Below are 27,051 nucleotides of genomic sequence, written 5' to 3'. Positions count from 1 at the left end.
CATGGCTTTGCTTGATGCTATCCAGCTTACACCTTTCAATGGTGATCCATCTCTCGGGGACGAATACGATGACAGTGTTCCGTCTTTCCCGCCCACCATCATCGGCATCGGAATGGTTGCGTCCGGGCCTGATGTGCTTGCAGACGGCCAATCAAAGTCATTCGCCGTTATCGCCCATGAGCGTGTGCGCGACGAAAGTAAAACGTCTACTATTCAGTAAGTGTAATTACAACACAGTGTCTTCGCGCTTTCATTAAATCTCTCACTTAGGTGCATATACGACGCTTCGCCGCGATGGGCTACCGTTCCTGCTCCTTCCCCCAATTCTACCATATCTTTCCTCGGCCGATGCTCGCGCGTGCGTTCAGATGGCGTGTTGGGTGTCGACCTTGAGCTCATTTCTTTCAACGTCGGTCCCTCTCCTGTCGCTGTCGGAGGTGGCACTCTACCCGGAGGCAGTCGATCGTCGACTGCTAACACTCCCCAAACTCCGCGCAGTCGCAGACGTCACGTCAACCCTCAGTTGACATCGCCGCAGGCCACTCGGGTGACCGCCAATGTATCACCATCTGCGTGCGTCACTTCGTACTTCCTCTGCCGTCGTTTTCTGATCTGCATGCTGTAGTTCATCGTCGACGTCTCGCACGGCAAACCATCCTTCGACCTCTTCGCTTACTGCGGACAACTCTAGTGCTGCTGCACTTGAGTTACCTCTCCCGGTCGACCTCCGCGAAATGTCTCCTCTCACGGACGCCCCTGCGGATGAAATCAATGGTAATGTGCCCGACGCGCATGCAGAAGACTCTCCTTCTCAGCGGAAGGGGAAGAAACGCGCCCGCGCTGCCTGACGTCCATGTCGTACGTTGATCATTGCCTTTTTTTGTTCTATTCGCCTGACGTCAGAATGTACAGCCAGTATGCATCAGTCTTTGTACTTATATCACCTGTGGCCGTGCTGAATGTACTGTATTGCGATATGTATTTTTATGTTCATGCGTGAGCGCGTTCGACCTTGCTATTGCCTGCTGGACCTTGCGCAGGGTGCGTATAGGCCAACAGCATAACCGTGGGAACTACCCGCCGCTGCGCACCTCGAGTCCCTCTCCCGGTGCTGCCGCGACCCCCTCTCCCACCTATGGAGCAACACCCGCCTGCGCGAAAACACGGAGATGGGGCTTCACCTTGGCTCCCCGGAGACAGGTGCTGACCCCCCCTGTCTGCGCTCGCTCGTTGCTCCTGACTGGTTCGGACACCGTCTACGCCCAATGCCACTCCTTACAACTCGCGCTCCTGCCCGCTCCCGCGCTGCCCTCTTCACACCTTTGTCCATGTCGACGACATCACAGACGCAGTACCAGCTGTTGTCGTCCTCCCGCTACCTACCGGCCACTATTGACTATCGGCGCCATCGTGACGCGGCTGCAGGCAGTCTGCACGGATGCGGTCCAACTTGAATAGGCTGCGTGCAGTCGAGACAGGTATGTGTGCGTCACATTCTGTTACCCCTTGCCCTCCAAGTCGCGTGGCTATGGGTCTGTCATCTACGCTGAGTTTGACATCGTGGTTTGCATTGACGTGTGGTGCTATACCACATGCCATCGTTTCTGCCAGTGGGCCATGGTCAGGTCACAATGCTACACGACGCTCCTGACCTGACAATACCACTATCTCACAACGAAACTTTATCTATCTTAGCCGGCGCTGCCCCCTGTGTGTTAGCCTGCCATCCTTCCCTCCTGACTACGGCTCATCTCTCGCCATGCTCATCTCCGTCCCGATCTCTTTCATTGCATCCCTCTCACACATCGTGATCTGCAGCTGTTTCAAGTTATATGCTTGCCGTGTGTCTTTCTCTCTCACCGCACAGCTATTGACAACCCGTCTCGTGTCTATCTTCCGTCATGGCAAACGATGCCGCTGTAGTATTTCTATTTCTGTGGCATCATTCTGGTGTCCAACGCATTGTCCGCGGTACGCCATTCTATGCTGCATTGTGATGTACATCAACTCATCTAATATTTGCCGTTGTACAACGGTCACCCTGTAGACACTGCTCATGTGAAGATTCTCTACGGCTCTCGCCGTATTTGTTCCTTGATAAATTCTGTCTGGAAAGATGGCATTTCCAATGTTGTTGTTCCCCTTGGTCATATGCTCGCGGTGCGTTGCCATCTCTGCCGATATCTGCCAATATAGCTCATCTGGGCATGCAGGACGACTCGAGCCACTTCTCATATCGACTATCACGTGCGGCATTGAAGTTGCGCGCACTGTTGTTATGGCTTGAACTTCCCCCTCAACACAACACTGGTTCTCCACTACATGCACGTTATTGCATTTTTTTCATCATTCATACCGATCCCGCGGTGCAACACGCCCCTATTCAGCTTTCTTACTTTCTTCTTTGGTTCACATACCATTACATTCAACACTACGTCCTTTCTGATTACACATTCAACCCTCATGATTTCGCACGTCTCTTGCGCTGTTCATACTCCCTGACGCCGTCCCACTCCTATGGTGCTTTACTGTACAATCATGGGCTACGTTTCGCGTACGGTGACGCATGTGCTAACGCCCATGAATGCCCTGCGCTGTTCCTCTCACAGCGCTACGACTGCCCTTTGTCGACATGGCCTGCGAATGATGCCGAGATGCGCCTGCCATCAACTATCGACATGTGCTACCATAGTGCAAGGTGAGTCACACGTACATTGCTGCTGTCCATCGTGCTCATTCGTATTGGCATTACATTAGTGCCCTACTTCAATGGTAGCCGCCGCTTCATCATTCTACTCTGACTATTCGTCCTCACGGCGGCCCCTGTGTGTATGTGCCACCAGTCGATCGTCGCACCATCTACAATTATCTAGATCGTGTATTTTGTATTGTGCCACAATGGCGTCAAGTCCACATGAGACTTCCGCTTTCTTATATTCATCTCGGCGTTGATCTCGAGCATTGTCCACATCTGTACTTTATCCCCTTTGCCGGAGCGCACAGAATGCCTGCCCGACATATAAAATATCTTATTATTCGTCAATGTGTACAGATCTTTGACTCACAGTCGCTCTCTGCGCACCATTGCAACAACAACTCTGCAATGTGCATCCTCCGCAATGCTGCTGTAGGCTGTACGTTTCATTCCCGCTCTGGCGAATGTAGCACTTCAGTACACTAACATTACCCACCACACGTCATTGTTCAGTATTCGCCGCTCTGCGCAAATTACACATTGCACGTCCGCGTACCCGCGAAACGCAAACTCCGCGTACAGAGCTGCCCGCGCACGCACTGCCGCTTGCAACCGTCATTCACTGCGGTTACATCACGCACGAGATTCAGCATCGTGGCCCTACCCATATTACTATGCATGTTCAGCATGCCAGATGATAGACTCCATTACAGTTACATGCCCCTGTTGGTAGTCGCCTCAGGCTCATGCTGTGCATCGTACTAACCTGTTATACTACTGCCTCTATGTGTAACCCTCTTCTATTCTCTCTCCGACTTCATACGACGCCATGTGCCAAGCTGTACATCGCACACGTACTAGTCAACCATTCCCCGGCCAGTCTAATCATCTATCTTCTCCATTGCACTCTCATGTGCGCGTATCCTTCGAAGTTGAATGCACTCATCCATTGCCTGCACATCGCTTGCTACGTAAGCATTCAACGGTTAATCAGACAAGGGTGCATGCGGAACTTATGTTTTTGTGAAAGCCCACCGTCAGAACCGATGTCCGCGGCTCTGGGCTCACCAGACCTTTGGGCTATAGGTCCCATCTCGTCACCACGCCTCCATTGGGGAGCCCGTCGCGGCCGCTCCGAGCATTGCTGCCCGACGTGCAAGATTGCTCTGCTTACAGGTGAAGACGCCGGTTTTTGTTGTGGACCAGGAGGAAAATATTTTAGCGACGTCTCGCCACTGCCACCTCTGCCACTTGAGTTCACGCCTCTCCTCACCCATCCTCACATCTCAGCGGCTTCACGGTCTCTGAATCTCATCTTCTCATTCGCATCCCTCGAGACCACTGCTCAATTTCCCTCCACAAATGGCCCACCAGGCTTCATGGCGATCCAGGGCAAAATCTACCATCGCATTCGTCCTACACACGACAGTTCTGGTGTGCGCTGGCTATTATACGATGGCTTCATGCGCAATCGTTCACCACACCAAGATATCGCGTCCACCCTTCCACCGGCATGGATCGACATCGTACGCCTCGCGCTTCTGCGCCACAACCCTTTTGTTCAACAGTTGCGCATACTCGGGTCACTTGACCGAGCGAGCTGTCCCACTGCCCATCTCGTGCTCAACGAGGCAGCTACGACGAACGAGATTGCAGCCATCATGTCCTACGAAAACACCATCCAATCTGATGTTCGTGCACGCACCATGATCATATCCCGTGCTGACAACTCCGCAAACCAACGTGTCTCCACGACAAGCAAACTATGGGAACCTCTTGCATACCCACTGTTCTTCCCCCATGCCACGCTAGGCTGGGGCGTCACTGGATCGCCTGAAGATACGCAGCTCAGTGGTGCGATACAATCAAGCAACAACGGAAGCGCACCTGACGCCGATAACGCGTCTACCCAGATTTGGTTCTACCGTGCTCGCCTTCTTCGCGAAGAGCGATTCCGCATCTTCGGCCGCCTGACAAACGAATACGTCGTCGACATGTTCAGTCGGAACCTCGAGAGTCGGCTGAATTACATCCGCCAAAATCAGCGGCGCATCCTTCAGAATGACGCGGAGCTCATGGGTACCGACAACGTGGAGCAGACAGAGAACATCTACCTTCCCGCGTCCTTTCTTGGCTCGCGCCGTTGGGCATCCGAGCAGGTAGCGGACTCGCTCGCCATCGCTGCTCGCTTTGGTGCACCGACGTTCTTCGTGACAATGACATGCAACACTGAATGGCCCGAGATCACGGAACAGCTTCGTCCCGGTCAGACGTTTGCGGACATCCCCGTTGTCGTTTGCCGCGTGTTCAAACGAAAGCTCGCCATCTTGGAGAAGGAACTGCGGCATATGTTCCCTAATGCCGGCCCCGTCGTATACCTAATCCGTGTCGTTGAGTTCCAGAAACGAGGCGTACCTCATGCTCATATCCTCATCAAGTATGCTGCCGACTGCTCCGATCCGCAATACATCGACAGCGTCATTTCAGCAGAGATACCAGCAGACACTGGTGATGCCCACCTCGTCCAGAAATTCATGCAGCACCGCCATCCGGCAGAATCACAGCCCATCGCGAAGTATTGTCAGCGGCTCGCCCAAGATGGTCAGCGCTTTTGCCGTTTTGGTTACCCACAAGCTGTGCAACAGCAGACAACGGTCGATCCCCAGGGCCGCGTTCACTATCGTCGACGCAAAGATGCTGACCGGATGGTCGTACCCCACTGCCTTCCTCTCCTCCGCAAATTCCAGTGTCACCTCAACTTCGAGGCTGCGAGCACATCACATATCTTTCAGTATCTCTTCAAATACATCCATAAAGGTATTACTCACTGCAACACACTCCTAGACCCCATTGTGCTGACCTGTTGTCGTTGAAGGTCCTGATCATGCAAAGTACAGTGTTTTGACCGAACATGATCAACCACCTGTCGACGAGATCGAGGACTATTGGAATGGGCGTTACCTTTCTGCTGGCGAGGCGACGTGGCGCATCCTCGGCTTTCACATCACTCGGAAGGACCCTGCTGTCTCCGCACTGCCGGTTCATCTGGCCGGCTCGCCCACACATCGACGCTATGCGACTCACAAGAGCGACGGCTCAGATACCATGTCCTTTCTTGACCACTATTTCGCACGTCCGCGTGGCAGCTTCACGCTCAGCAATGGTGACGTTAGGAGCTTCGGACAATTGACGTATACCGAGTACTTCACCTTATTCCGATTGGCGAAGTACAGCAACACGCACGTACATCGCGAGAACTACTATGTTGAAAGCCATACGGCCTCGCATACCCCTCCAATGCACGTCATCCTTCGCAGCGCACAGAAGACGCATATTGCCCGCATCCACTCTGCCAGACCTAACGAAGGCGAGAGGTTCTACATCCGGGCACTCCTTCAGCATCGATCAGCAATGTCATACGATGAACTACGCACTGTCGACGACGTTCTCATGCCATCGTTCCAGGACGCAGCCATCGCTCTCGGGCTCTTCGCAGACAAGAAGGAAGCAGAGTTGTGCTTTCTCGAAGCCGTACACGACCTCCGAACGCCTCGTCAGCTGCGCATTCTATTTGTGCATCTATTGGTCAATGATTGCATCGACACACCTCTCGCTCTCTGGGAAATGTTTGCGGAACACATGTCCTTCGACTTCACCCTGCGACATAACAACGCCAATGCACTCGGGTTGAACGACGCTCTGCAGGACCTAGGGCACTACCTCAGCGAGTACGGCAAGACTTTAAGCGAGTTTGGTCTACCTGAGCCGACGAGCCGCATGCCCGAGCTGCAACATGAGATCGAACGGTGGAGTTCACAAGAAGCAGCTCTGCGTCGGCAAGCATCTCACGCGTTGGCGTCCATGAACGATGGTCAGAGGCTCATCTTCGACCACGTTGTACAAGCCGCGATGAATTTGACTCCACTTGCCATCTTTATTGATGGTAAAGCTGGCCGAGGGAAAACGTACCTCGTCAATGCAATTTGCGATCACCTTCGCGGGCACGGGCGCATTGTCTTACCCACTGCGACAGCTGCATATGCTGCTCAGCTTTATCCTGGAGGTAGAACGACGCATTCATGCTTCAAGGTACTTAGCTTTCTTTCACCGACCATCCGCTTTGATATTGGTGCTAACTGACGTCGCACTAAAGGTACCTGTGAACGATAATAATGAGCTGATTGAATGTCAGGTCGATTATAATCAACCACGAGGCGAGCTTCTGCGAGAGGCTTCGTTAATCATCTGGGATGAGGCTCCCATGGCAAACAAAGCAGTGCTGGCGTGTGTCGAAGACACTCTGCGTCAAGTCACAGCAAACAACTCACCATTCGGTGGAAAGCCTATCGTACTCCTGGGAGATTTTCGACAGACATGTCCGGTCGTCCGCAAAGGAAGCAGAGCTCAGGTCGTTGACGCATCCATACGACTTTCGCCTATCTTCGCCCGCCTTGACATCCATCGCCTGCTCATACCCATCCGCAATGCCGACGACATTGAGCTCGCCCACATGGTCGATGCTATCGGTGACGGTGAAGGTCCAGAAGTCTCTCTGCACCTCCTGCAACATGTATCCGATGACCAGCAGCTGATCGACTTCGTCTTCCCGACGCATGTACTCGCCAATCCCATCGCCTGTCTAAAACGTTCGATCCTTGCTCCCACCAATAGGCAGATTGACCGGTACAACAGCATTATTCTCGACCGGATTGATGAGACAACCAGAACATACCTTGCGGCCGACTCTCTGAAGGAGGCAGACGACGCCGGCATCGACTCCCCCGACAGCATACTTGACTACGTCGCCCGCCAGAATCCCGCAGGGTTTCCTCCCCACTCGTTGACCGTGAAGGTTAACGCCGTCTACCGCTTGCTGCGCAATTTCTCCCTCGACCGTGGCTTGGTCAAGAACGTTCGCGTTGTTGTTATTGCGGTCGGCCCCCGTCTCGTCACAGTCCGCATTCTACGGGGTATTGCAGGTGTCAGTGTCATCGATGAAGAAGACGTCCTCATACCTCGGATCACATTCTCTACCACCCTTTCCTCGGGGCATACACTCCTCCGTCGTCAGTTTCCTCTTGCGCCGGCATATGCAACGACCTTCAACAGCTGCCAAGGGCTAACTCTTGACGCAGTGGGAGTAGACCTTACGAGACACGTGTTTTCACATGGACAGCTGTACACCGCCCTTTCGCGCATACGTCACCGTGACCATGCACGAATTTTGCTCAAACACAACGAATCCACTACTATCAATGTTACCTATGACGAGCTTCTACTATGACATTAATTACATTGGTGTTCACTCAACCGCCGGAGCGTAGCGGTGGCGTCCCTTGTCTCTATAATTAGACATCGCCTATCCCGATAAGGTATGTCGCCAGAATGTACATACGTAAGCCGGCTAGGCGAGGCATTCGGCGCGGGCGGTCGCCACAGCAGTGGCAGGTTTACTCCGAGCTCTCCGCTTCCCCTGCACCCGGCGCTGGTCCGTCGTCGCCATCGCCAACAATGAGCGAGGGACGCTACTCTCCAGCCTCCTGGGACCACGCCGACGGCTCTGAGACCCACCACTCTTCCAACCATGTATACACACCAGGACAGCCTGTCGGATCCCACGAATCCCTGGACGCGAACGGAACTGTACCGCCGACGCCGACCAAGTCCACGTCCCCTCCGCGATCGAGCACAGAGTCACCGACACAACTCTCAGCCCAGCGATGGCGCGAGAGGGCCCTCACGCCACCAGCAGAAGCCCCGGACTCGGTAACTGTGGACAGTGCTACGCTGGTAGAGCCGAGTTTCGACGAGAATGTGCTGAGGGCGCTCTGCGATCTTGATGTAAGCACAGACGCGACCCACCACTGTTCTGCGCTAAATGGAATATGCTCTGACAGTGCGGAATACCGTTACTACTGGATCGAATAAAGCAGAGCATGGTATCATGTCGGGTACGTCGCACAACTCCTGCTCATGCGCCAGCATATTCTCCCTTCTCCACGCCATATTCGCGCCGTGCACCGCATGTCGTCCGTGTCTCGCGCAAGCTGCCGGTCGCACCAGATGTTCTTGCGCTTTGCGCACGTTTGGTCGCGCCTCGCAGCTCGCACAAGCCTGGATGTGGGTGCTGCGCGTTAACTTGCGTCGATATTTTACACCAATCTAGTCCACTAACTATCTGCTTTGGTCGGCACTGACGTCATATACAGGAAGCAGCCAACTTCTTCAAAAAGAGAGCACTATTGGAAGAGGAGTATGGGCGTGGTATGCAGAGGCTAGCAAAGGCTACGTCTGACGCCTACTCGGCCAGCGATGGTAAAGCAGGGTATGTCCTCTCGTAGACCACAAGTCCTATGTCCCTCACTGCCCTTAGAACCTTCGTTGCTGCATGGCATTCTGCCTTGAAGATCCACGAACAAATAGCGGATAATCGGCTGCGCTTCTCTCAGCGACTCAATGAGATGAGTCAAGAGCTATCAACACTAGCAAAGGAGGTCGATTACAGCCGGAAACAAGTGAGTTGTCCCAGCATGGTGGGGATCTCCGTGCCTTACAGTAGGGTAGACCAAAGAGCTCGCCAATCGCTACGAGAAGAACTTGCAGGAGTCAGAGACAGCCACGGAGAAGTGCAAGGTCCGCGTCGATGTCACGGCGGAGGAACTGGAGAGACTGCTCTTGCAAAAGGAGGGCGAGTCGATGAAGGACTCTCAGCTGCAGGGCCGAACACCCGGTGGAGCCTCCGGCAAAAGAGTAATCGGCAAAGCCGTGGCCAAGGGCGGCATGCTACTGAAGGGGCGAAATCCAGGAAATGTGCGTTTGTCGGTATTGAAGCCTGGCGTGATTCTGACGGGTGCAATGCAGCTTCAAAGACAGGAGGAGGACGTACGCGCCCGGATGTCAAAAGAGTCGGACGCATATCGGAAAGCTGTTACAGAGACGCAAGCTATCCGACAAGAGTACTTCAATTTCCAATATCCGCGGTTACTTCGGGTGCGAACAGCGGTCGCACTCCTTGAAGCCATACTCACCGGTCATACAGGCCTTGAAAGAATGCGTGGACGAGATAGATCTCGGAACACAATATCATTTGTCTCGTTATGCGTTCCTCTGCGAGAGCATCGTACTCAGTGACGGCACCACGCTGACACCGGTGGACGACACTGGTAAGCCAACTTCACACCGCTGTCTACACTATCTGATAAATTGTCTCTTAGCCACTCTTCCGGGCCTGAAGACCTCCCTGGAGTCCATCGACAACCGCAGTGACTTTAAGACGTACATGCAGAACTACGCCTTCGCACATGGTGGCGCCAACAGCAGAGGCCCGCGCCGGGACGGCCCGCGGGAAGAGGGCTTCGTACGTGTAGGAATCAGATGTCGCCCGTGGATTGCCCTAACCGCACACACCCTCTAGCTCCCGCCAATCGCGGCGCTCGCACCTCCTCACGCGGCGAGCTCGCCCAGTGCCTCGAACACGCAAATCCCGGATAGAGGCCGGCCTACGTTCGGCGTCGACCTCGCCGAGCAGATGGCACGGGACGACGTGGACGTGCCTGCGATCATGGCTAGGTGCTGCGAGGCGATCGAGAAGTACGGCCTACAGTCACAGGGCATCTACCGCATCGGCGGGACGATGACCAAAGTCGCTAAGCTGAAGGAGCGGCTAGACAGAGGTACGCCGTATTTTCGCCATGCCTCGCCCCGTGATGCACCTGTTCATTCATTCGTTATCTGCGACTGCACCCGGAATGGCACGCAGACCTTGATTCCGTGAACCTCGATGCCGAGGAGTGGTCCTCCGACATCAGCAATGTCACGAGTGTACTCAAGATGTGGCTTCGCGAACTGCCAGACCCGCTCCTTACCACACAGTTGCATAGTGCCTTCCTGGAGGCTGCTCGTGAGTACATCATTCGTCTGTATTTAATAGTCTACTTCATGTGGCGTGGTGGCAGGGAATGACAACGAGCGCCTGAGACACATACGCTTGCACGAACGCGTAAACGACCTGCCCGACGCGAATTACTCCACCCTCAAATACTTCATGGGACATCTACATAAGTATGCCGTAAGCTACTGCGCGTCCCATGGTTTACCAACGCTTTTCGCAGGATTGTCGAGCACGAAGCGGAGAACGCAATGTCCGTGCAAAACATAGCCATCGTCTTCGGCCCCACACTCTTCGGACAAATGGTACCGGGCATGAACGGGCAGCTGAACGGCATGGCGGACGCGTCGCTGCAGAACAAGGTGAGTGAGAGAGCGCGAGATCCAGATCGGCCGATCGTCCGCGAGCCTAACGAGTGCCTTCTTCCCTTCCCTTCCCTCGCGCGGCGCTCGCGTTCTCACAGGCTATCGAAACCATCCTGGAACATTACACCGACATCTTCGTCGACGAGAACGAGTCCTAGAGCGTCCGCTCGCACCCGGGACATTTCTCCCACCCGTTTATTTATTGTCATCGAAGCACCCGTTGATACCCGCTTATCCCCCACTGTATCGTCTACGCCGCGCAGGGCGCAAGGCCCATTGTTGTTGTTGTCGCCACCCCCGGTCCTGGCCGTTTTCATTCCTTTCCACATTCACGCACGTCTCCTCTGTTTGTCTCACTCGCAGGGTTCACGGTTCACGGTTAAGGGGTGCGGGTGCGGCGCAGCCCGCTCACCCGCGTAATAATGTATTGGACTACCTGTAGTATCGTACTTCTACGCATCCGTATATCTTATTCCGTCAGTTGTGCAAGGGCATTATTCCTCCTATCATTCGGCGCGTGCGCCCGCTCTCTGGAAGTGTAGATGTGACGGTGACTGGCGTTGGCTCATTATGCCGGCACCCTGAATTGGACCCGGTTGCCCATTGAGTTGCACAGGGCACAAGGAGCCGAACTAGTACCGACGGCCCTGGAGGAAGTGTGCTAGATAGGTAACGCTGGGCAGGACACGACCTGCCCGGATTGCTGGGCCTGACCTCCATCACGCGGTGGTGCCGGCGGACCGCTGCACGGATGCACTGCTGTTCGCCGCACTAGCGTCAGGATTGCCGCGCGGGGACGTGTGGACGTCCAGGCACCGAGACCGACGTTGCGATGGCGCCCGTCGAAGTCGGACCACCGCCGCTCGTGTGGGCGTCGCAACGCGGTTGTGAATGTTCAAGAGCACTGAATGTGGAACGGAGGGGCCTGCCGTCCCGCACACGACGCGTCAGCACACCAGAGCACAGCGACGCACGATAGAAGCGGCGTACGACAGAAAGCCCAGTGGGCACCCGCGTCGCCCTACGTCCGCTCATCCTAGCTCCTCGTGTACCGCGGGGGGCTCTTGGACACCCAGATGTGCTCGGGGCCGAGAGGCCCACTCGGTCTTGGACGGGAAGACGATCGCGCGGAGGGACGGGCAGCTGCGGCCCCACATCTGGCAGAGGTTGACTTCCTCGAGCGAGGAGCCGAGCCCGTCGTTGAGCGCGGGCGTCGCGGAGAGGTCGAGCAGGCGCAGCACGGGGAAGGCGGCGAGCACGGGGCACAGCCCGGCGAGGATGCTCTGGAGTAGGAGAGGGAGGGGCACGGGCGTGTGCAGAGGGCATAGAGCAAAGAGCAGGGTCAGGGTCTGTGGTGTACACGGGGAGAGAGAGAAGGACGGGGCACAACACGCGGGAATGCCCGCGCGGTGCGGAGGAGGAATAAACCACTCACGATGCCCGTAAAGGAGTGGTGCAGGGTGTGTCTCAGCGCGAAGCGGATTTTGAGGTCCACGACACCGGAGAGGTAGCAGGAGATGGCCTTGAGCGTGTTCGGTGTGACTGACACGGCGGAGAGGTCAAGGGTGCGGATGGGCTCGCGCCCGAAGGCGAGCTCTGCGAGCAGGCGCGGCGGGAACTGGTCCTGCCCGACGAGCGTGAGGTGGGTGACCGCCCGTCCAGGGACGATCGACGCCGCAGCGGTCGCAGTGCCTTTGAACGCCGCGAGCAACGGCAGGTCGTGCGGCGCGAGAGCGAGCGCGGCGTAGTGGTCGCCGAGGACAAGGTGCTCGAGGGTTCGGGTTGCGGAAAGGAAGTGCTGGAGGACGAGCGCGTCCGGACAGTCCTTAACGGGGATGCTGCCTGGTCCGATGCCATATAGCGCGAAGAGGCGGAGGCCGGGGAAGTAGCAGCCACTGAGGACAGAACGGACGGAGACCGACACACCGACGAGGCCGAGAGCAAGGTCGAGGGACTCGAGCTGGGTAAGGAAGCGGAGGGTGCGGTTGAGACTCAGGAGGACGGGTTGGACGAACGGCTCGTACTGGTCGCGTGCGCTCGGATCCGTCTGCCACCGGACGGTGAGACGGCGAACGACGTCGTGCAGGTCTGGACGGGCGAGGAGTGTATCGCAGCAGCGGTGGACGCGGTGGGGAAAGGGGGACGAGCGGGGAAGGCCTTCCTGGATGAAGATGTGCGCGTAGAGGATGCGCTCCGCGATGACTCGGAAGCGCTGGCAGACGCGCGCGACCTGGGCGAGCTCGCCGGGGCGGGGCTGGAGGTGGTCGAAGATGGCATAGAGGGTCTCGACGGGGAGGTCCATGCAGGAGCGGGGCGGGGGCGGCAGGGTGGTGGGGGATGGCAGCGACGAGGAGAGGGTAGCTGGTGGCTGCGAGGACGATGGGGTGGATGTGAGGCGATCAGAGGACGATGGGAGGGCGACTTTATACGGCTGGCGGACCGCGAGGACGGAGAAATCACGGAGGACGAGGCGGGGTGCTTCCCAGCCAGGCGAACGAGATGCGCTCCGTTACCGCTGCCCGCGCAGTGCCCGCGCGCCTCTGCCAAGTACTGTGCCAGTCCTCGGTCGCGGACTCAAGCGACCCGCCGGACGAGCGCGTCGACGCTACCGCGCACCCGGGAGTGTCACGCCCCATCGGGCCAAACCTGCCCAGGCCGCACCCTGCTACAACCGCACCCGTCGCACCAGCCGGAGCGTGACAAGCCTGCACTCACCTACCGAATGCGCGTTGACGGCGAACAACAAGCGTATTTACCAACAATGGCAACCTCCACGAAGCCGTCGGAGTGCACTTCGCCTTCTCGTACTCACGCCAGAGGTCTCGGAACGGGAGAGCCTGCGCTGGGAGATGTAGGGAAATACGAATACTGTTGTACAGTAGATAGAGATACACCGAATATAAACCGAGTCTAGCGTCCTCGCAACACCTCCACGTTCATGCTCCGAACCCATACACGTCCGCCCTGACCGCTTCAGGGCGTACACAACGTCGAGTGCCGTCACCGTCTTCCGCTTCGCGTGCTCAGTGTACGTCACAGAGTCCCGGATGACCTGACGCACCGGCCCATCAGCACCTGCATGACCGTAGCGAGACAAAGCACGACTCACGTTCTCCAGGAAGATCTTGAGCACTCCTCGTGTCTCCTCGTAGATGAGACCGGAGATACGCTTCACACCGCCTCGACGCGCGAGACGACGGATAGCGGGCTTCGTATACCTAACCCGGATTGTTAGGTCCACCAAGGCGAAAGAAGACGAGGCTCGCCCACCTTGGATGTTATCACGGAGAATCTTGCGGTGACGCTTCGCACCACCCTTTCCGAGGCCCTATCGAGCACGAACGCGTTCATTAGCCGAAGTTCTTCGCACCTCCGAAGGCAAGACACTTCAGCCACTAACCTTGCCACCCTTTCCACGGCCAGACATGTAATTTGTTGGAGTTGGTTGGTAAGAGAACAAAGTTCGTTGAAGTTTAGAGAGGCCTTGCGACGAGACGGCGGCGGAGACGGAGTGTGAGTTTAGATGAGTGGGGGCACAGACGTCGCTCGGACGCTGCTTATATACAGACGCGGATCACGCTCACGTGCCAAGTTTGTTGAATCGCATTCAACGCGTTTGGCGCACGTGACAAGCGCGTTCGCGTTTGTGGCAGGCGCGCCTGTATATAAGGAGCGCCCGCCCCAGCCACTGTCCCCTCACTCCCGCTTGCCCAACGCACTCGCCCCAACTCTCACCGCACTTCAACAACACTCTCACACACAATCAGCAATGGCTCGTACCAAGCAGACCGCCCGCAAGTCCACTGGTGGTAAGTCTCAACTTCACTTCAACGTTCTTGGACTTCGGCTCACTGCGCTTAGGCAAGGCCCCTCGTAAGCAGCTCGCTGCCAAGTCCGCAGCGCGCAAGACCGCGCAAGCAGTGAGTCTTCTTCCTTAATCAGCGAGTTTGGACTGAGCTAGACTCTGCAGAGCGCAACCGGTGGTGTGAAGAAGCCTCATCGCTTCCGGCCGGGAACGGTCGCCCTCCGTGAAATCCGGCGGTACCAGAAGTCGACCGAGCTCCTCATCCGCAAGCTGCCCTTCCAGCGGCTCGTCCGTGAGATGCTCAGGACTTCAAGGTACGTTCCTTCCTCCTTCATCCATGTGCGTGTGCTGACGTTCCATGTCAGACTGATCTCCGCTTCCAGTCCTCCGCCGTAATGGCGCTTCAGAAGCATCAGAGGCGTACCTCGTCTCCCTCTTTGAGGACACCAACCTCGCTGCGATTCATGCAAAGCGCGTCACTATTCAGCCCAAGGACCTCGCGCTCGCGCGGCGGCTCCGTGGAGAGCGTTCATAGACATTGTCTCGCGTGTATCCATAGGTGTATTGTTTCTGTAGTATTTATTCCGTCTATATCGTTTTTGTCTGTCTCGGTTGGCGCGTAGCATATGTCCATGCAATGATATGCGCATACTATCGAACGCGTTCGGAGTTTATGAACTCGGTTCGGCCTTAGAGGCGTTGACCCTTTCCCGAGGGTATGTCTACGTTTCCATTGAGACTAAGAGGGGTATGCCAAAAATAACCGGCCTAAATCAAGCTACAGTACATCCACCATTCATACTAAATTCGAAGCACCACGCGTCGCAGAGGCTCTAATCCCAGCCAGCCGCCTCACCGCCATACCGCTTCGGCAGCTCCTGCGCATCGATGAGAGGGAGGAGCTCCGCGCCGATCGTCTTCGGGCCCGTCCCAACCATGCTGAACTTGCCATCGTCTTCGCGGAGACAAACGACTTGAACAGCCAGAAGACCCACGCCATGAACGTCGGTACGTTTACGAAGAACTTGCGTGACTGTGGGTGAGGGTGGGCCGCGCGTATCTCCGTGAACGGAAATTTCCGTGGGAGGGAAGGAGGGACGCACCAGGAGCTCGGGGTAGTAGTTTGAGAAGAGCGCGGAGGCCTGCAGGCTGCAGCCTTCTGGCCCGGCGTACGCGACATCATGCTGACGCCCTCGTAGTCTGCCCATGCCAGACGATCACACTCAGCAAAGGGGGATGAGGCTGCGGTGAGGCTGAACGTTCAGTACACACCGTGGATCTGCACCATCGCATCGAGGTTCTCGAAGTCGAGCGTCTCGATGCTCTTCTCCATGAAGGCGACACGCCAGCTAAGTATACCGGCAAGTCAGCAACGGGTGCCTGGGCAGGGGGTGTGGGGGGCGCACCGAAGGAACCGGTCGACGTCGCCGAAGACGGCGTTCACGTCGGCTCCTCCGTAGATGTTATACCTGGCCATCACCAGCGAGGATCAGGATGCCTGTGAATGAGCCACCAGCCTGGCGACGGACGCACACAATGGGGTGACCCTCCTTGGTCTTGCCATAAATCTTGCCCAGCTTTCCGAACACGTCCTCGGGGAACTCTTCCGTCAAGACCTCCGCGAGCTTGAACTCCTCCCGCCACTTGAGCGTGTCAGTGAGCATCTTACGCGCCTCTGTAACCTTGAGGTCCCTACGCAGGGAAAGGGAACTCGTGTCAGCATGCTGACACCAGGCATAGGGAAGCCTGTTGTTACCTGGCGCGGAGGAACTTGACGAGAACGACACTCACTCGGGCGTCCTTCGGGTTTGCGGGGTCGATCTGCACACCCCAAAGGGTAATCGGAGCCTGCTTGTCCTCCTTCGACGTATACGCCTCCGTGAAGATCTCCGGAAGCTGTGCCTGCAATAACAACCAACCGCCGGCAGTCAGCACCAGAGTTTGGAGTCGTCGCCTAGGCGCAGTGTATTTGGGGCGCGGTCGAGAACACGGACACGCACCCTGAGTTCTTTCACGGCCGCCCATTCCGCGTCGGTGAACTTTCGCGTCAGTGGGTTCTGGGGTTCGTCCCCTTCGCTGTCGCCCGTCTCTCGTCCTTCGTCGCGGCACCGGCGTCCGCACCTAGACCGCAGCGCGCGAGACTGGATGAGATTACCTGTCAGACCGTGCGATGGCGAGGGTGCCGCTTACTCGGTGCTGGCGTCTCAGGGATGGGAACGGCCGCGGCAACTTCGGGCGCGTCCGACGTGGCGGTGGGCGTCGTGGTATCGGTGGCGGGTGTTGTATCTGACATGGTGGTTGAGAACAAGCTGTGGCGAGCGAGACTGCGGCCGGCGAACCCTGTGGAACGCAGTCTAGGCGCTCGATACTGTCAATGATCTTATCTGATAAGTTACAATGGGTGGTAGGGCCACGTGCCCTGGAGGATTCGCGTTCGGTTGCGGTTCGACTGCGGTCCGGCTGAGGACCGGCTCCTGTTGGACGCCTTCAGCCACTTCAAGGTGTCTTCAGCTTTGCTTCAACCCGAGCAGACGGAAGCCGGGCTACAGGGCCACATACTGCACCCTCCCGCTTCTTCCTTACGCCTGATTTTGAGGTTACCTTCTGCGGCTGGACTTGACACAAAACGACTCTGATATACGTGTCAGTACAGAATGAGCTTTAAGAAGAGGTGCGTGTTCACTACCACTCGCGACCGAAGTCTTACTGACAGGCCGCCTTAGCAAGCTCGATCTGCTCATTCGAGTACGGTACTCGAACCCATTACCAGCGCCACCATGTCCTCCAAAACTTCTGGATATCTCCACCAGCTCTTCACGCTACGCGCGCCCAGAGTTTCTCGACGACATAGCGGCCGACGCGCCGTTACCTATGATCGTGGATGGAGACCTTGGCATGCCACTTGACTTGTCACGATGGGACTGCCTTTGGGACGAGAATGCGGATCCTTCCGGTGAGCATCCCATCTGTCAGGGTTCGCAGAATGGGTCTAGAGGATTGGTGCATAGACTTGAACCCTTCGGAGGAAATGGCACCAAAACCAGACCAAAAGGACCTCTTTCTGCTCGCCGACCCCACGTCCTCGGGGCCCTATCTCCCTAACGGCGCCGGAGCATCCACTATCGCATCCGCGTCAACACCGTCCTCGATGCCACACGTAACATGGCTCCGGCGGACAGAATACCTTACCCGCGAAGCTTCGTCGCGTCCAACGCCGTCACAAGAAGCGTGCGTAGCGGCCTCTTGGTTTTAGCAGCGTACTAAACCTTGTACGGATCCAGGAAGCAGAACATGGACGTCCCGGTAGACATATCCCGGTCTGCGCAGATTAACGACATCGAAGCGTCGTTCATGGCCACGGATACCTTTGACCTAAGCGCGCTCAAACATCCCAATAAACCCGACGTTACGGCAATAGACTCATACGAGGTATTCCCCGACGCCGAGATTTGGGCGAATGCATACGACCTCTTCCGGTTCTCAGAGCGGCCGGGAGAGCGACCACCTGAGGTATGCAGCGCTTCTCTTGTTCGTTGCTCCCAGCTGATGGCCCATCAACTATAGGTCGACGACCCAAGACTTGACTGTGCCATCTTACGGCCCATGGAGTCAGACGGCGACCACTTCTTGGCGTACTACCTTACGAAGGACGACGAGACTGCCCTCCAATTCAAGCAAGAACGGTTGGCACGTTCACCTGACGCGCCTGAGGAGGACGAGGTTCGTCCGAAGCTCCTCGCCTCATGCTCCATTCTCATGCCGGACCTCTCGTGTGTTCCATCTCATATAGCCTATTCCGTTCCACTTCGTCCGCGATTACGAAGTGGTGAAAGTGGAGCAAGAAGTTCCGAACGAGTTCCTGCTCGTCATTGACGATGGCGACGATGGCGAAGCGCCGGAAGACGAGGACCAGAAGCCGCAGAAGGCCCGCACGAAGGGCGCCTACTACAAGAACATCGAGCGCAAGATGCTGCTCAAGAAGAAGCGCCAGAACGTGCGTGCACCGTATCAGCTGCGTGGGTCCACGCTGACTACTGACGGTTTACAGGCGTACGAGGCGTATCACGATAAGTGGGATATCATCAAGATTACACATTGTCCAATGAGTCAAGAAGAGGAGACGGAGCGCGAAGAGGCCCTGGCGGAAGTCATGGACCCCATGTACCTTCTGAACCGAGGTGAGGCCGACGCGGAAGGCGAGATAGACGACACATTGCAGGATGCGTCCGCTGTGAATGGCCTCGCCGACGGTGCAATAGCGCAAGACGCGTTTGAGGTGTTCGGAGAGTAGCATGGTGATTGTACGCATTCTATATGCCATGGTCTCCGCTAACGACGGGCGCAGTCAACCGTCTCTGTTGTTTGTAACATATATGCTGTATTGGAGTTGGCACAGGTGCTCATTACATTGCAATCTTTATCGTCTTGCCACGGACGCTTAGATGACGATTCCCGGTGAGACTTCCGACTGCAAGTGCGGCCCATGTCATATGGGGAAACTCTGACCTATCTACCGTTCCCAAACCTGATCTTCTTTAGGAACTGGCGCTTCCGCGTGAAGCAGTATCGTATGGTCAGTCAAATTCAACCATGCTGTTCCGAAGTTTGACGTATTGGAAGGTGCAGATAATGCTACGTCTTACACCGAGGTGCCTCCACTTCGCGCGGAGGATTCGCGGAACTGTCGGTGAGATGACAGGGAGCTTGATGCTGCTTCATGCACGGCGACCCCTCGTCACTTCGATGTCTTGACCCAATGGAGATAGAGCATCTCTGGATATCACACATGCTCGAACATTTGGCGAGCCTTGTTTTGTGCATGTGCTAGCTCGACGCTCGTCGTCATACAGTATATTGTTCTAGGGATTAGTACTCGAGGTAAGCATTGGTATATGACAGCTAATTCCATATTGCTAGACCCCCTTCCGAAAATGTGTGCACAGGCGGAGGGCGTCGGGCCTTCGTCTGGCCTTGTTCGCAGGTGATCCGCACGCTCTGCCGGTCGACCTCGGCTTCGGAACGCGGTCTGGTTCGCCCCCGACACTGCCCGTTATGGTAAAATGACGATGGTGAGACAGAAAGAATACCAAGGCCGACGAACCCGCCTGTACGCCCTTTCCGGCGAGGGGTCTAGCAATATGGAATTAGCTGGAGTATTACGTCTGTATTTCTTTTACTTCTCGGACGATCAAAAATCTAAATCTATAGAACTGACACTGAAATTTACACGGGTTACAGTTGGGTTACAGGGAGCACTTTGTTACAGGCCGTGACCGCCTAGTAACAGCAGCCCGGGGCAACCCACCACAAGCGCCTCGGGCGGCGGTCTGCCCGTACCCCTGACCAAACCAGTCCCGAGGAGGCTTAGTAAGTTACAGTATGCACAGTATCGGAAGTACTTGTGGCGCTGACGAGCCTTCGATTCTAGAAGGTTACCGCTTCAACACGGGTAGCAATCGAGGAACAGACTTGTACAAAGCGGTGCGCTGTTTAAGTCCGGATAGCCTGACCAACCCGTTCGTCGATGGGCTTGGGATGCATACTGCGTCATTTGCAACGAACATCAGCCTGACTTGGCCCTTGGCAATAGAGCACGTCCGCAGAGTTCCTATCCATAATACAACCTCGAACGTCGGAGGACACTTCCCTATGCACATGGTTCCTTCGAATCTGTCCGATGCTACTGATACATTCCCGAGACCATCGGCCCGCGTGCACAATAGGTTTCATGTTCGTCCTCAGCCACCCGTAGAGAACCGACGTGAAATCAATCTTGGTGGAGAACTGAGACTCGTAATATCTTATATACAGGCTTCGTACACCTTCGATCAAACCCATTCCCTCCTCCTACGGTGTGTTAACCTCCTGTGTGCGATTCACAAAAGTAACCTCGCATTCCCCGTAGAACTGCAAGATGTCTGGCCGAACGCTGTACCCTCCTTTTGCTCAGACCCAGGGTCTGTCGAGCTCTACCTTCAAGCGGCCTCCGATGGATGGCTCTCTCACGCTGCCTGAGTTGTATGAATGGCACGCAGAGCATAGTCCGCAACAGCGCGTGTTCGTCTATTCCAAGGACGACGGTACTGTACAGACTCTGTATTGGTCCGAAACTGTTAGAGCCATGCATGTCGGTGCCCAGAAGATAAGGACATGTATGGGTTGGAGGCCTGACATGCAGGGACATCCTGTAGTTGGCATATTGTCATCATCAGGTGCGCCCACGTCGAGAATTTCTCCCGTGTCACTACTCATGCAGTTGTGCAGACAGTATCCCGTACATGATTACCATCATGAGCATCATCCGCGCTGGCTACGTCGCTTTCCCCATCTCACCTCGCAACTCTGCTACTGCCGTTGCACACCTCATCAGCAAGGCGAACGTGCAGCATGTTCTCGCGAGCAGCGAACAGGGAATAACGGACCTAATGCAGAGCGCGCTTGAAACTCTGAGTCAGAAGCCGAGCGTCCCACTTCCGCGTGTGTCGCCCATGTTCGTCTTCGGGGACCTCTTCGCTGCGCTTGCGGAGGTCGACGACGTCCCGTATGTGCCTCATGGATCCGATACGCCAGCGCTGATCATGCATTCATCTGGTGAGTTTTCTCCATGCCGTCCGCTACCTTGTCTGATCTAAGAGCAGGATCGACGGCGTTCCCGAAACCAATATCCTTCCCGCATCGGCGCCTCCTCGGCGCCAGCATCGTCCCCTATTTTGGGGAACGCGACCTCGCAGACAAGGTGTTTTCGATGCACGTTGTACCTATGTTCCATTCTACGGCGCTTGCTATGATGTCCTGGGTCGTGAGTCGATCCTTCTGCTGTGGCGATTTCCTTATATGGTGCACTGACTTCGACGTAGGCGTCTTGCGGTATTGTTTTGAGCGCGTTCGAGCCGAGATCGCCAGCGCCCGTTCCGAATCCTGACACACATTTTCTGGCAGCGAAGGCGACTGAAAGTGATATAATATTCTCCGTTCCGTCGATTATAGAGGTACGTCTCCGTCGATCTGACGAATTCACAGCTTCAAGGAGTATCCATAGGCTTGGTCGCGTAGACCAGAGTGTGTAGAATGGCTGGCTAGCCGAGACGGTGCTGTACGTTATCCTTGATCGCCTTTATTCACGCCGTGAGCTGAAGCTGAAGAGCGGCTCAGATTTTCGGGGGAGGTGCTTTGAACAAACAAGTCGGCGATTACCTGACGTCGCAAGGCGTGTCTTTATTCGTTCTCTATGGAACGTGAGTGGGCTCTCTGTTGATTGTCTGACATTCATTCGCTTAATGTTCACATTCAGCACAGAAAGTCAGCTTATTACACCCATCATTCCAGGTCCGTCGAATAGCAGACTGGTGTGATATGAGGATGGACTCACGACTTCCTTACTCAGCTGAGGTGGGATATGACTGGGACTACTTCCGAATTGCACCCTTCCTCGATGTCAAGTTGGAGCCGTTTGGCGACAATACGTATGAGCTCATCGTGCTGGTCAATACATCATTTCCTGGTACTGCAATGCACACGTGAACTGATGGTTATACTTTCAGGCGAACGGCTTCTGCTCGCTCGGTATCATCAATACAAAGGTTGACGGTCGTGATGCTTACAACACTTCGGACCTACTTGTCGAGCATCCAACGAAACCCGGGCTTTGGAAGGTATATGGACGAAGCGACGATCAAATCATGCATAACACGGGGGAGAAGGTGAAACTACACATGATATACATCTTCCAAATTTGAAGCTAACATCTCACCGCCTCATTAGACGAATCCCGGACCCCTCGGTAGATAGACTCTAGTGCGAATTCCGCGACTCTGACTTACGCCCGTCTTCCGCAGAGAGCATGCTTAATCAGGACCCGCACGTCCAATCATGCGTCATGTTCGGCCGTGGCCACTTCCAAGCTGGAGTTATTGTCGATCCGAAGCCTGAATTCATGTTCGACCCCTCCGACCAAGACAAGCTTGCGGAGTACCGTAACTTGATCTGGTAAGTCAATTATACCGCTCATCCAGGGAGGCTTTGTAACAGGTACCGGCAGGCCGACCGTGGAGAAGATGAACGCCTTTGCTCCCCAGCACTCACGGCTCTTCAAGGAGGTACGCCTCGGCACGCAGTCTATGCTGCACACGTACTCATGCGTCGAGGTTGTGCTCAGATGATCATTGTGGCGCACCCGTCGAAGCCGTTCACGTACACCGCGAAGGGCACAGCGCGTCGCCAAGCCGTGATCAACGATCACGAGGAGGAGATCGAGAACTTATATCGCGTGGTTGAAGAGACGACCCAGTCAAGCATCCCACCGCCTGAACAGTGGGACTTTAAGACTGTCACGGATTTCGTACGTGCAGTTGTGGGAAAGGTCCTTGTGCGACCCGTGAAGGACGACGACGACCTCTTCGAACATGGCTGTGACAGGTATGAACAAGCACACATGTCGAGATTTGAACGGACGAATGACCTATATGCCTTGCAGTCTGCAAGCTACCTGGATCAAGAACTCGCTCCTCCGCGCCATCAAGGATTCTGCGCACCTGGACACGCGTGGCATCAGGAACTTTGTCTACGATCATCCTTCAGTCTCTCGTCTCGCTGTCTACATCTCAAACCTCGTCGCGGGACAGAAGCTCACTTGTCCGCAGACGTACACGTGAGCGCAATGCGCGCGATGGTCGACAAATACACCAAAGAGCTCCCATCCCATTCAGGAGAATCGTCGCGTCCAGTTCGGGTGGGGATGTCATACTCGTGACGGGCACGACTGGCAGTCTGGGCTGCGCTCTGCTCGTAAGATTGGCGGCGGATAGTGGGGTTTCGAAAGTGTACGCCCTGAACAGGACAGCAAAGAACGGGGAGAGCCTTTTGTAACGGCAGAAAATAGCATTGGCCGAGCGAAGGATCGACGTAGACCTTGACGAGGGTAAGGTGGTTCTTCTCGAGGGGGATCTCATCGCCCCGCGGTTCGGGATCGAGCGCAGTATCTATAACGAGGTGAGTCCAACGTTCGCGTCCTGCATTGGTCACTTGACTCAGTGGCGTTTCTTTCAAAAGATGAGAGATTCCGTCACGCACATCATCCACAACGGTGAGTTGTCGGACACTACTGTGACTCTAAATGTAATGTTCAACTTGACTCATAGCATGGCGCGTGGACTTCAATCTTGCCCTAGCATCGTTCGAGAACAATGTGAAGGGATTGCGCAGTCTTATCGACTTCGCCTTGTCTTCTCCTTTCACTGACCCGCCGCGACTGATATTTGTCAGCAGCATTGGTGTATTTTCCAGTACGTACAGCCAAAAACCATCTCCTTGATGTCATTCACAGACATGAGACAGACATTCCCAACGGCGAGGTGCATACCGAAACGAGGATCGCACCTGAAGTTGCTCTGGGTACCGGCTATGGCGAGTCCAAGTGGGTCTCGGAAGATGTCTTGCACCATGCGAGTGAACGAACGCCCTTAACGACGGTCATCGTCCGCGTGGGCCAGATCTCTGGAGGTGTAGATGGTGCCTGGAATGCCACAGAGTGGTTCCCAGTACTCGTGCAAAGCGCGGAGAAGGTCAGGTGTTTCCCGGACGATCACAGGGTGCGTTTGCCATGGCTTTGGAAACGATGTTAGTTGATCGGAAACACGTCGCAGGCGGTAGATTGGATCCAGCTCGACGTTGTCGCAGCTGCAGTTAGCGACTTTAGGAGGTGTCCGATTCGGGCATCGTCCATCTGTTCACCCCCGACCCATACCTTGGAGGACAATCGCGTCTGCGATCTCGCGGCAGCTCTCGTGCCGCTTGTTTCATACGACCAATGGATAGCGACCTGCGGCAGGCAGGACATACTGATGCTGACGCCAACTCCCCCACGGGACTCCGAGGTCAAGCTCTGCGCACGCTGCCCGCTCTCCGACTCCTTTCATGGTTCGAGTCATTGCGTAATGCGACCGGTGCTTTGGCAATGGGCTTCCCCGCACTGGAATCAAAGCATGCCGTCGCTACATCGTCAACATTAGCGGATCCTGAATTAAGGCAACTAGACGAGGAGATGTGAGACGTTGGGTTGAGTATTGGAGAAGGATTGGGCTGTTGTCAAGCACATGAATGTGCTTCAAATTTGACTTGTGACATGAATCATCGATGGTACATAGTTCGCTGTATGATGTAATTGTGCCTGTAATATACTTGCTCGAGTTGTAGCGCGTTCATCGTCGGACGACTCGTCGACCTGCGTGCTACGGGCGTCCGAGTCAGTAGTCCGAGTCTCTGTTGCGGACTCGGCGGGCGTCGGGAGGACGCGCTCTTTCAATTGAGTCGTCAGTCCGACTCGATCAGTTCGTTCTCCCGCTGCGTCAGTGGCGTCACATCTTTCCTTGTTCTCAACCCTACCTCGAGCGCTCACTCCCTGCCCTTAGCGTTTCCATGAGTCTTGTGCCCAGCCAGTCTACTGCAGGGCAGATTCCTCCTGCTCCCAATGCGAGGCGGAGGCACGACTACTCAAATCCAAACGAAACAATCAGTCGACGGGCCCGACAATGTCAGTACTGTACGAAACGCGAGGAGGACGGAGTGATGATGAGGAAATGCGGCGGATGCAAGACTGACAGGTACTGTGTGCGTGATGCTTCTCTTCATCGGGTCGTATGGTGTGCACTATAAGATGACTCAAATCCCTGGCATCCAGAGTCGGCAGTGTCAGAAAGCTGCCTGGCCTGTCCATAAGAAAATATGCAAGCTGAACCAAGAGACGACGGCCACGCTCGAGGCGCGGCCCGGTGACCTCGAACGTCTCGATGCTCTCCGCGACTTCACACGCAAACACCGCGCTACCATCTCCGAAGCTGCCTTCCACGCCGTTCGCCACGACTACCTCCCACCCTCCTCTTTAGATCCTGTTGCTACCTCGAAGGAGCGCGAAGACGTGCTCGTCATCGACTTGCGAACCAGGCCAAATGCTGCCCGCGCACGGCCAGAGACCCGCTTCTACTGCATGGGTGCACAGCTCGAGACGTTCTCCTTCTTTCCAGAAGAGAAGCTCGACGAGATGCGCCTCAGGCTTCGGAGCTGCAGAGAGGAGGCTACGAGGCATCGAGGGCCCAGTAGTGCCGCGCTTGTTGTCTTGAGCCTTCGGGATCCTGACATGGAGCTCATGAACGTCATGTCGGTCGCGTTTTCGCTCGATCAAAGCGACGTGGATGAGCTGGAGATTCCGTGGAAGCAGTTTCTGATCCATATGATGAATGAAGGTATCGTTGAATGAGTTGAGTTTGACACGTTAAGCATTCGTATCTACTCCAGGATGGCGGGAGGTGCTCATTGTTCAGTTCAGATGCTATGCTCATGCTATATGTTACATGCTGTCGTTTGTCATGCGTACTTGCTCGTTATTATGTTGCGAATATGATTTGCTCAGTCTCCGCAGAATCAGTCCGCGTACGACCTTGGAATATTAGATGATAACATGGGAGTTCAGCGCTCAGCGCTCAGCGTTCAATGTTGACCTAAAGTACGCGTTTCCGCCACGAAGCTGTCCTACCGAGCCATCATTGAGGCAGTACCGCATGCAATTCTGTTCACGATACAATGTCGTCCGTGAACGCGGGGTACTCGCCACTGCCTGAATAGTCTTTACAATGGCAAGATCTGAGGGCTCGTGCAATACAGCAGATTCGGAAAACCTTGTCCGACGCGTCCCCGCGCGTGCGAAAATTCAAATAAATCAAGAAAATGACGAAAATGCGGAAAAGTCTAGGAATCGCGATACACGCACCGTAGCCATTATAGAACACCGTGTACGCCTTGTTACAGGTTCGCGGCGTATGCGGCATGTCTATCGAAGGCAAGTTGAGGGTGATTTCGAAGGTTGTGCGATGCGTCGACATGGCGGGCGCTAAAGTTGACTCCCCAGGGAGCATCCACTGCAGAACACCGCTGTGGGTACTCGATATGACCCGGAGAGTATGCGTGATGACAGGGAGACATGGTTACTAGATAGACACAACCTGAGAGGAAGACATTCGTGCATTTGACGGGCAGCCAGGTCAAAGACTTGCCTCCGAAGTGCTCGCATTGCCAGTGCCGCCCTGAGATGGCCTACTCAGGTTATATCTTCAAGTCTTGTTCTCTTCAATAAGGGAGAGTCTGTGTTATTTCACCAGAAGTCCCGAGGCCGCGACTTCAAGTTTGCATTTCCGGCTGGCCATGAAGCTTCAAGGCTACAGGAATTTCGTCACTGACTGAGACAGGGCTGAATAAGGTCTCGGCTTCTTCGAATATCGCTCCGATATCCATACGGTGCCTACTTACA

General features: G+C 55.5%; 11 protein-coding genes across 11 annotated transcripts; 8 read left to right on the top strand and 3 right to left on the bottom strand.

Moving 5' to 3' along the window:
* Positions 1–306: 306 nt before the first annotated feature.
* B0H18DRAFT_988212 (uncharacterized protein) lies at positions 307–1,076 on the top strand (the record flags this gene model as incomplete). Its single annotated transcript, XM_048044893.1, has 1 exon — positions 307–1,076. A coding segment is annotated over one exon (267 nt), but the record flags the coding sequence as incomplete, so codon positions are not given.
* Positions 1,077–1,680: 604 nt separating this feature from the next.
* Positions 1,681–3,042, top strand: B0H18DRAFT_67865 (uncharacterized protein). Its single transcript, XM_048039129.1, has 4 exons — positions 1,681–1,971; positions 2,048–2,160; positions 2,214–2,698; positions 2,758–3,042. Exons 1-4 carry the CDS (start codon positions 1,902–1,904, stop codon positions 2,774–2,776), a joined length of 687 nt encoding a protein of 228 aa, XP_047896865.1. The 5' UTR covers positions 1,681–1,901; the 3' UTR covers positions 2,777–3,042.
* A 729-nt stretch (positions 3,043–3,771) lies between these two features.
* B0H18DRAFT_860544 (uncharacterized protein) lies at positions 3,772–4,104 on the top strand (the record flags this gene model as incomplete). The annotated part of the gene is made up of 1 exon (XM_048039710.1): positions 3,772–4,104. A coding segment is annotated over one exon (333 nt), but the record flags the coding sequence as incomplete, so codon positions are not given.
* A 4,102-nt stretch (positions 4,105–8,206) lies between these two features.
* On the top strand, positions 8,207–11,106 carry B0H18DRAFT_871767 (GTPase activating protein; the record flags this gene model as incomplete). The annotated part of the gene is made up of 13 exons (XM_048040178.1): positions 8,207–8,536; positions 8,593–8,646; positions 8,905–9,020; positions 9,069–9,210; positions 9,260–9,505; positions 9,557–9,685; positions 9,735–9,858; positions 9,910–10,052; positions 10,110–10,368; positions 10,455–10,595; positions 10,651–10,756; positions 10,807–10,945; positions 11,047–11,106. 13 exons carry the CDS (start codon positions 8,207–8,209, stop codon positions 11,104–11,106), a joined length of 1,989 nt encoding a protein of 662 aa, XP_047896863.1.
* Positions 11,107–11,979: 873 nt separating this feature from the next.
* B0H18DRAFT_1116070 (uncharacterized protein) lies at positions 11,980–14,375 on the bottom strand (the record flags this gene model as incomplete). Its single annotated transcript, XM_048033353.1, has 5 exons — positions 11,980–12,297; positions 12,384–13,426; positions 13,904–14,000; positions 14,058–14,276; positions 14,349–14,375. 5 exons carry the CDS (start codon positions 14,373–14,375, stop codon positions 11,980–11,982), a joined length of 1,704 nt encoding a protein of 567 aa, XP_047896862.1.
* A 342-nt stretch (positions 14,376–14,717) lies between these two features.
* On the top strand, positions 14,718–15,288 carry B0H18DRAFT_1083391 (histone H3; the record flags this gene model as incomplete). The annotated part of the gene is made up of 5 exons (XM_048031656.1): positions 14,718–14,757; positions 14,810–14,868; positions 14,919–15,071; positions 15,119–15,145; positions 15,172–15,288. 5 exons carry the CDS (start codon positions 14,718–14,720, stop codon positions 15,286–15,288), a joined length of 396 nt encoding a protein of 131 aa, XP_047896861.1.
* B0H18DRAFT_1138888 (CRAL-TRIO domain-containing protein) lies at positions 15,119–17,046 on the bottom strand (the record flags this gene model as incomplete). The annotated part of the gene is made up of 10 exons (XM_048035616.1): positions 15,119–15,697; positions 15,721–15,786; positions 15,857–15,902; positions 15,932–15,953; positions 16,026–16,102; positions 16,160–16,222; positions 16,287–16,445; positions 16,510–16,655; positions 16,754–16,848; positions 16,944–17,046. The coding sequence occupies 10 exons, from the start codon at positions 17,044–17,046 to the stop codon at positions 15,587–15,589; spliced, it is 888 nt and encodes a 295-aa protein (XP_047896860.1). The 3' UTR covers positions 15,119–15,586.
* A 179-nt stretch (positions 17,047–17,225) lies between these two features.
* Positions 17,226–19,195, top strand: B0H18DRAFT_988161 (RNA polymerase II-associated). Its single transcript, XM_048044892.1, has 6 exons — positions 17,226–17,424; positions 17,477–17,706; positions 17,762–17,981; positions 18,035–18,263; positions 18,318–18,473; positions 18,544–19,195. Exons 1-6 carry the CDS (start codon positions 17,408–17,410, stop codon positions 19,042–19,044), a joined length of 1,353 nt encoding a protein of 450 aa, XP_047896859.1. The 5' UTR covers positions 17,226–17,407; the 3' UTR covers positions 19,045–19,195.
* A 97-nt stretch (positions 19,196–19,292) lies between these two features.
* Positions 19,293–19,618, bottom strand: B0H18DRAFT_988158 (uncharacterized protein). The gene is made up of 2 exons (XM_048044891.1): positions 19,380–19,618; positions 19,293–19,326 (listed from the first exon to the last, which is right to left on the bottom strand). The coding sequence occupies exon 1, from the start codon at positions 19,572–19,574 to the stop codon at positions 19,386–19,388; it is 189 nt and encodes a 62-aa protein (XP_047896858.1). The 5' UTR covers positions 19,575–19,618; the 3' UTR covers positions 19,293–19,326; positions 19,380–19,385.
* A 1,049-nt stretch (positions 19,619–20,667) lies between these two features.
* B0H18DRAFT_1093226 (uncharacterized protein) lies at positions 20,668–24,798 on the top strand (the record flags this gene model as incomplete). Its single annotated transcript, XM_048032340.1, has 20 exons — positions 20,668–20,965; positions 21,018–21,344; positions 21,392–21,552; positions 21,611–21,742; positions 21,793–21,846; positions 21,906–21,988; positions 22,045–22,079; positions 22,138–22,235; positions 22,295–22,453; positions 22,591–22,739; positions 22,792–22,849; positions 22,909–23,168; positions 23,227–23,400; positions 23,477–23,614; positions 23,648–23,741; positions 23,802–23,835; positions 23,891–24,034; positions 24,087–24,340; positions 24,395–24,468; positions 24,567–24,798. The coding sequence occupies 20 exons, from the start codon at positions 20,668–20,670 to the stop codon at positions 24,796–24,798; spliced, it is 2,958 nt and encodes a 985-aa protein (XP_047896857.1).
* Positions 24,799–25,404: 606 nt separating this feature from the next.
* B0H18DRAFT_871873 (uncharacterized protein) lies at positions 25,405–26,004 on the top strand (the record flags this gene model as incomplete). The annotated part of the gene is made up of 1 exon (XM_048040190.1): positions 25,405–26,004. One exon carries the CDS (start codon positions 25,405–25,407, stop codon positions 26,002–26,004), a length of 600 nt encoding a protein of 199 aa, XP_047896856.1.
* Positions 26,005–27,051: the final 1,047 nt, after the last annotated feature.

Source organism: Fomitopsis serialis (assembly GCF_022376445.1).
Source record: "Fomitopsis serialis strain Sig1Antser10 chromosome Unknown B0H18scaffold_12, whole genome shotgun sequence".
Taxonomy (NCBI): Eukaryota; Fungi; Basidiomycota; class Agaricomycetes; order Polyporales; family Fomitopsidaceae; genus Fomitopsis; species Fomitopsis serialis.
This window is presented reverse-complemented; position numbering and strand designations above follow the sequence as displayed.

Coding starts and splice junctions, on each gene's coding strand:
- B0H18DRAFT_67865 (XM_048039129.1), top strand. CDS start 1,902: ATGGCAAACGATGCCGCTGTAGTATTTCTATTTCTGTGGCATCATTCT. Junction 1,972..2,047: donor TGTCCAACGCATTGTCCGCG/GTACGCCATTCT, acceptor GTCACCCTGTAG/ACACTGCTCATGTGAAGATT. Junction 2,161..2,213: donor CCCTTGGTCATATGCTCGCG/GTGCGTTGCCAT, acceptor CTGGGCATGCAG/GACGACTCGAGCCACTTCTC.
- B0H18DRAFT_988161 (XM_048044892.1), top strand. Junction 17,982..18,034: donor CCAACGCCGTCACAAGAAGC/GTGCGTAGCGGC, acceptor GTACGGATCCAG/GAAGCAGAACATGGACGTCC. Junction 18,264..18,317: donor CGGGAGAGCGACCACCTGAG/GTATGCAGCGCT, acceptor CATCAACTATAG/GTCGACGACCCAAGACTTGA.
- B0H18DRAFT_988158 (XM_048044891.1), bottom strand. CDS start 19,574: ATGCACAAAACAAGGCTCGCCAAATGTTCGAGCATGTGTGATATCCAG.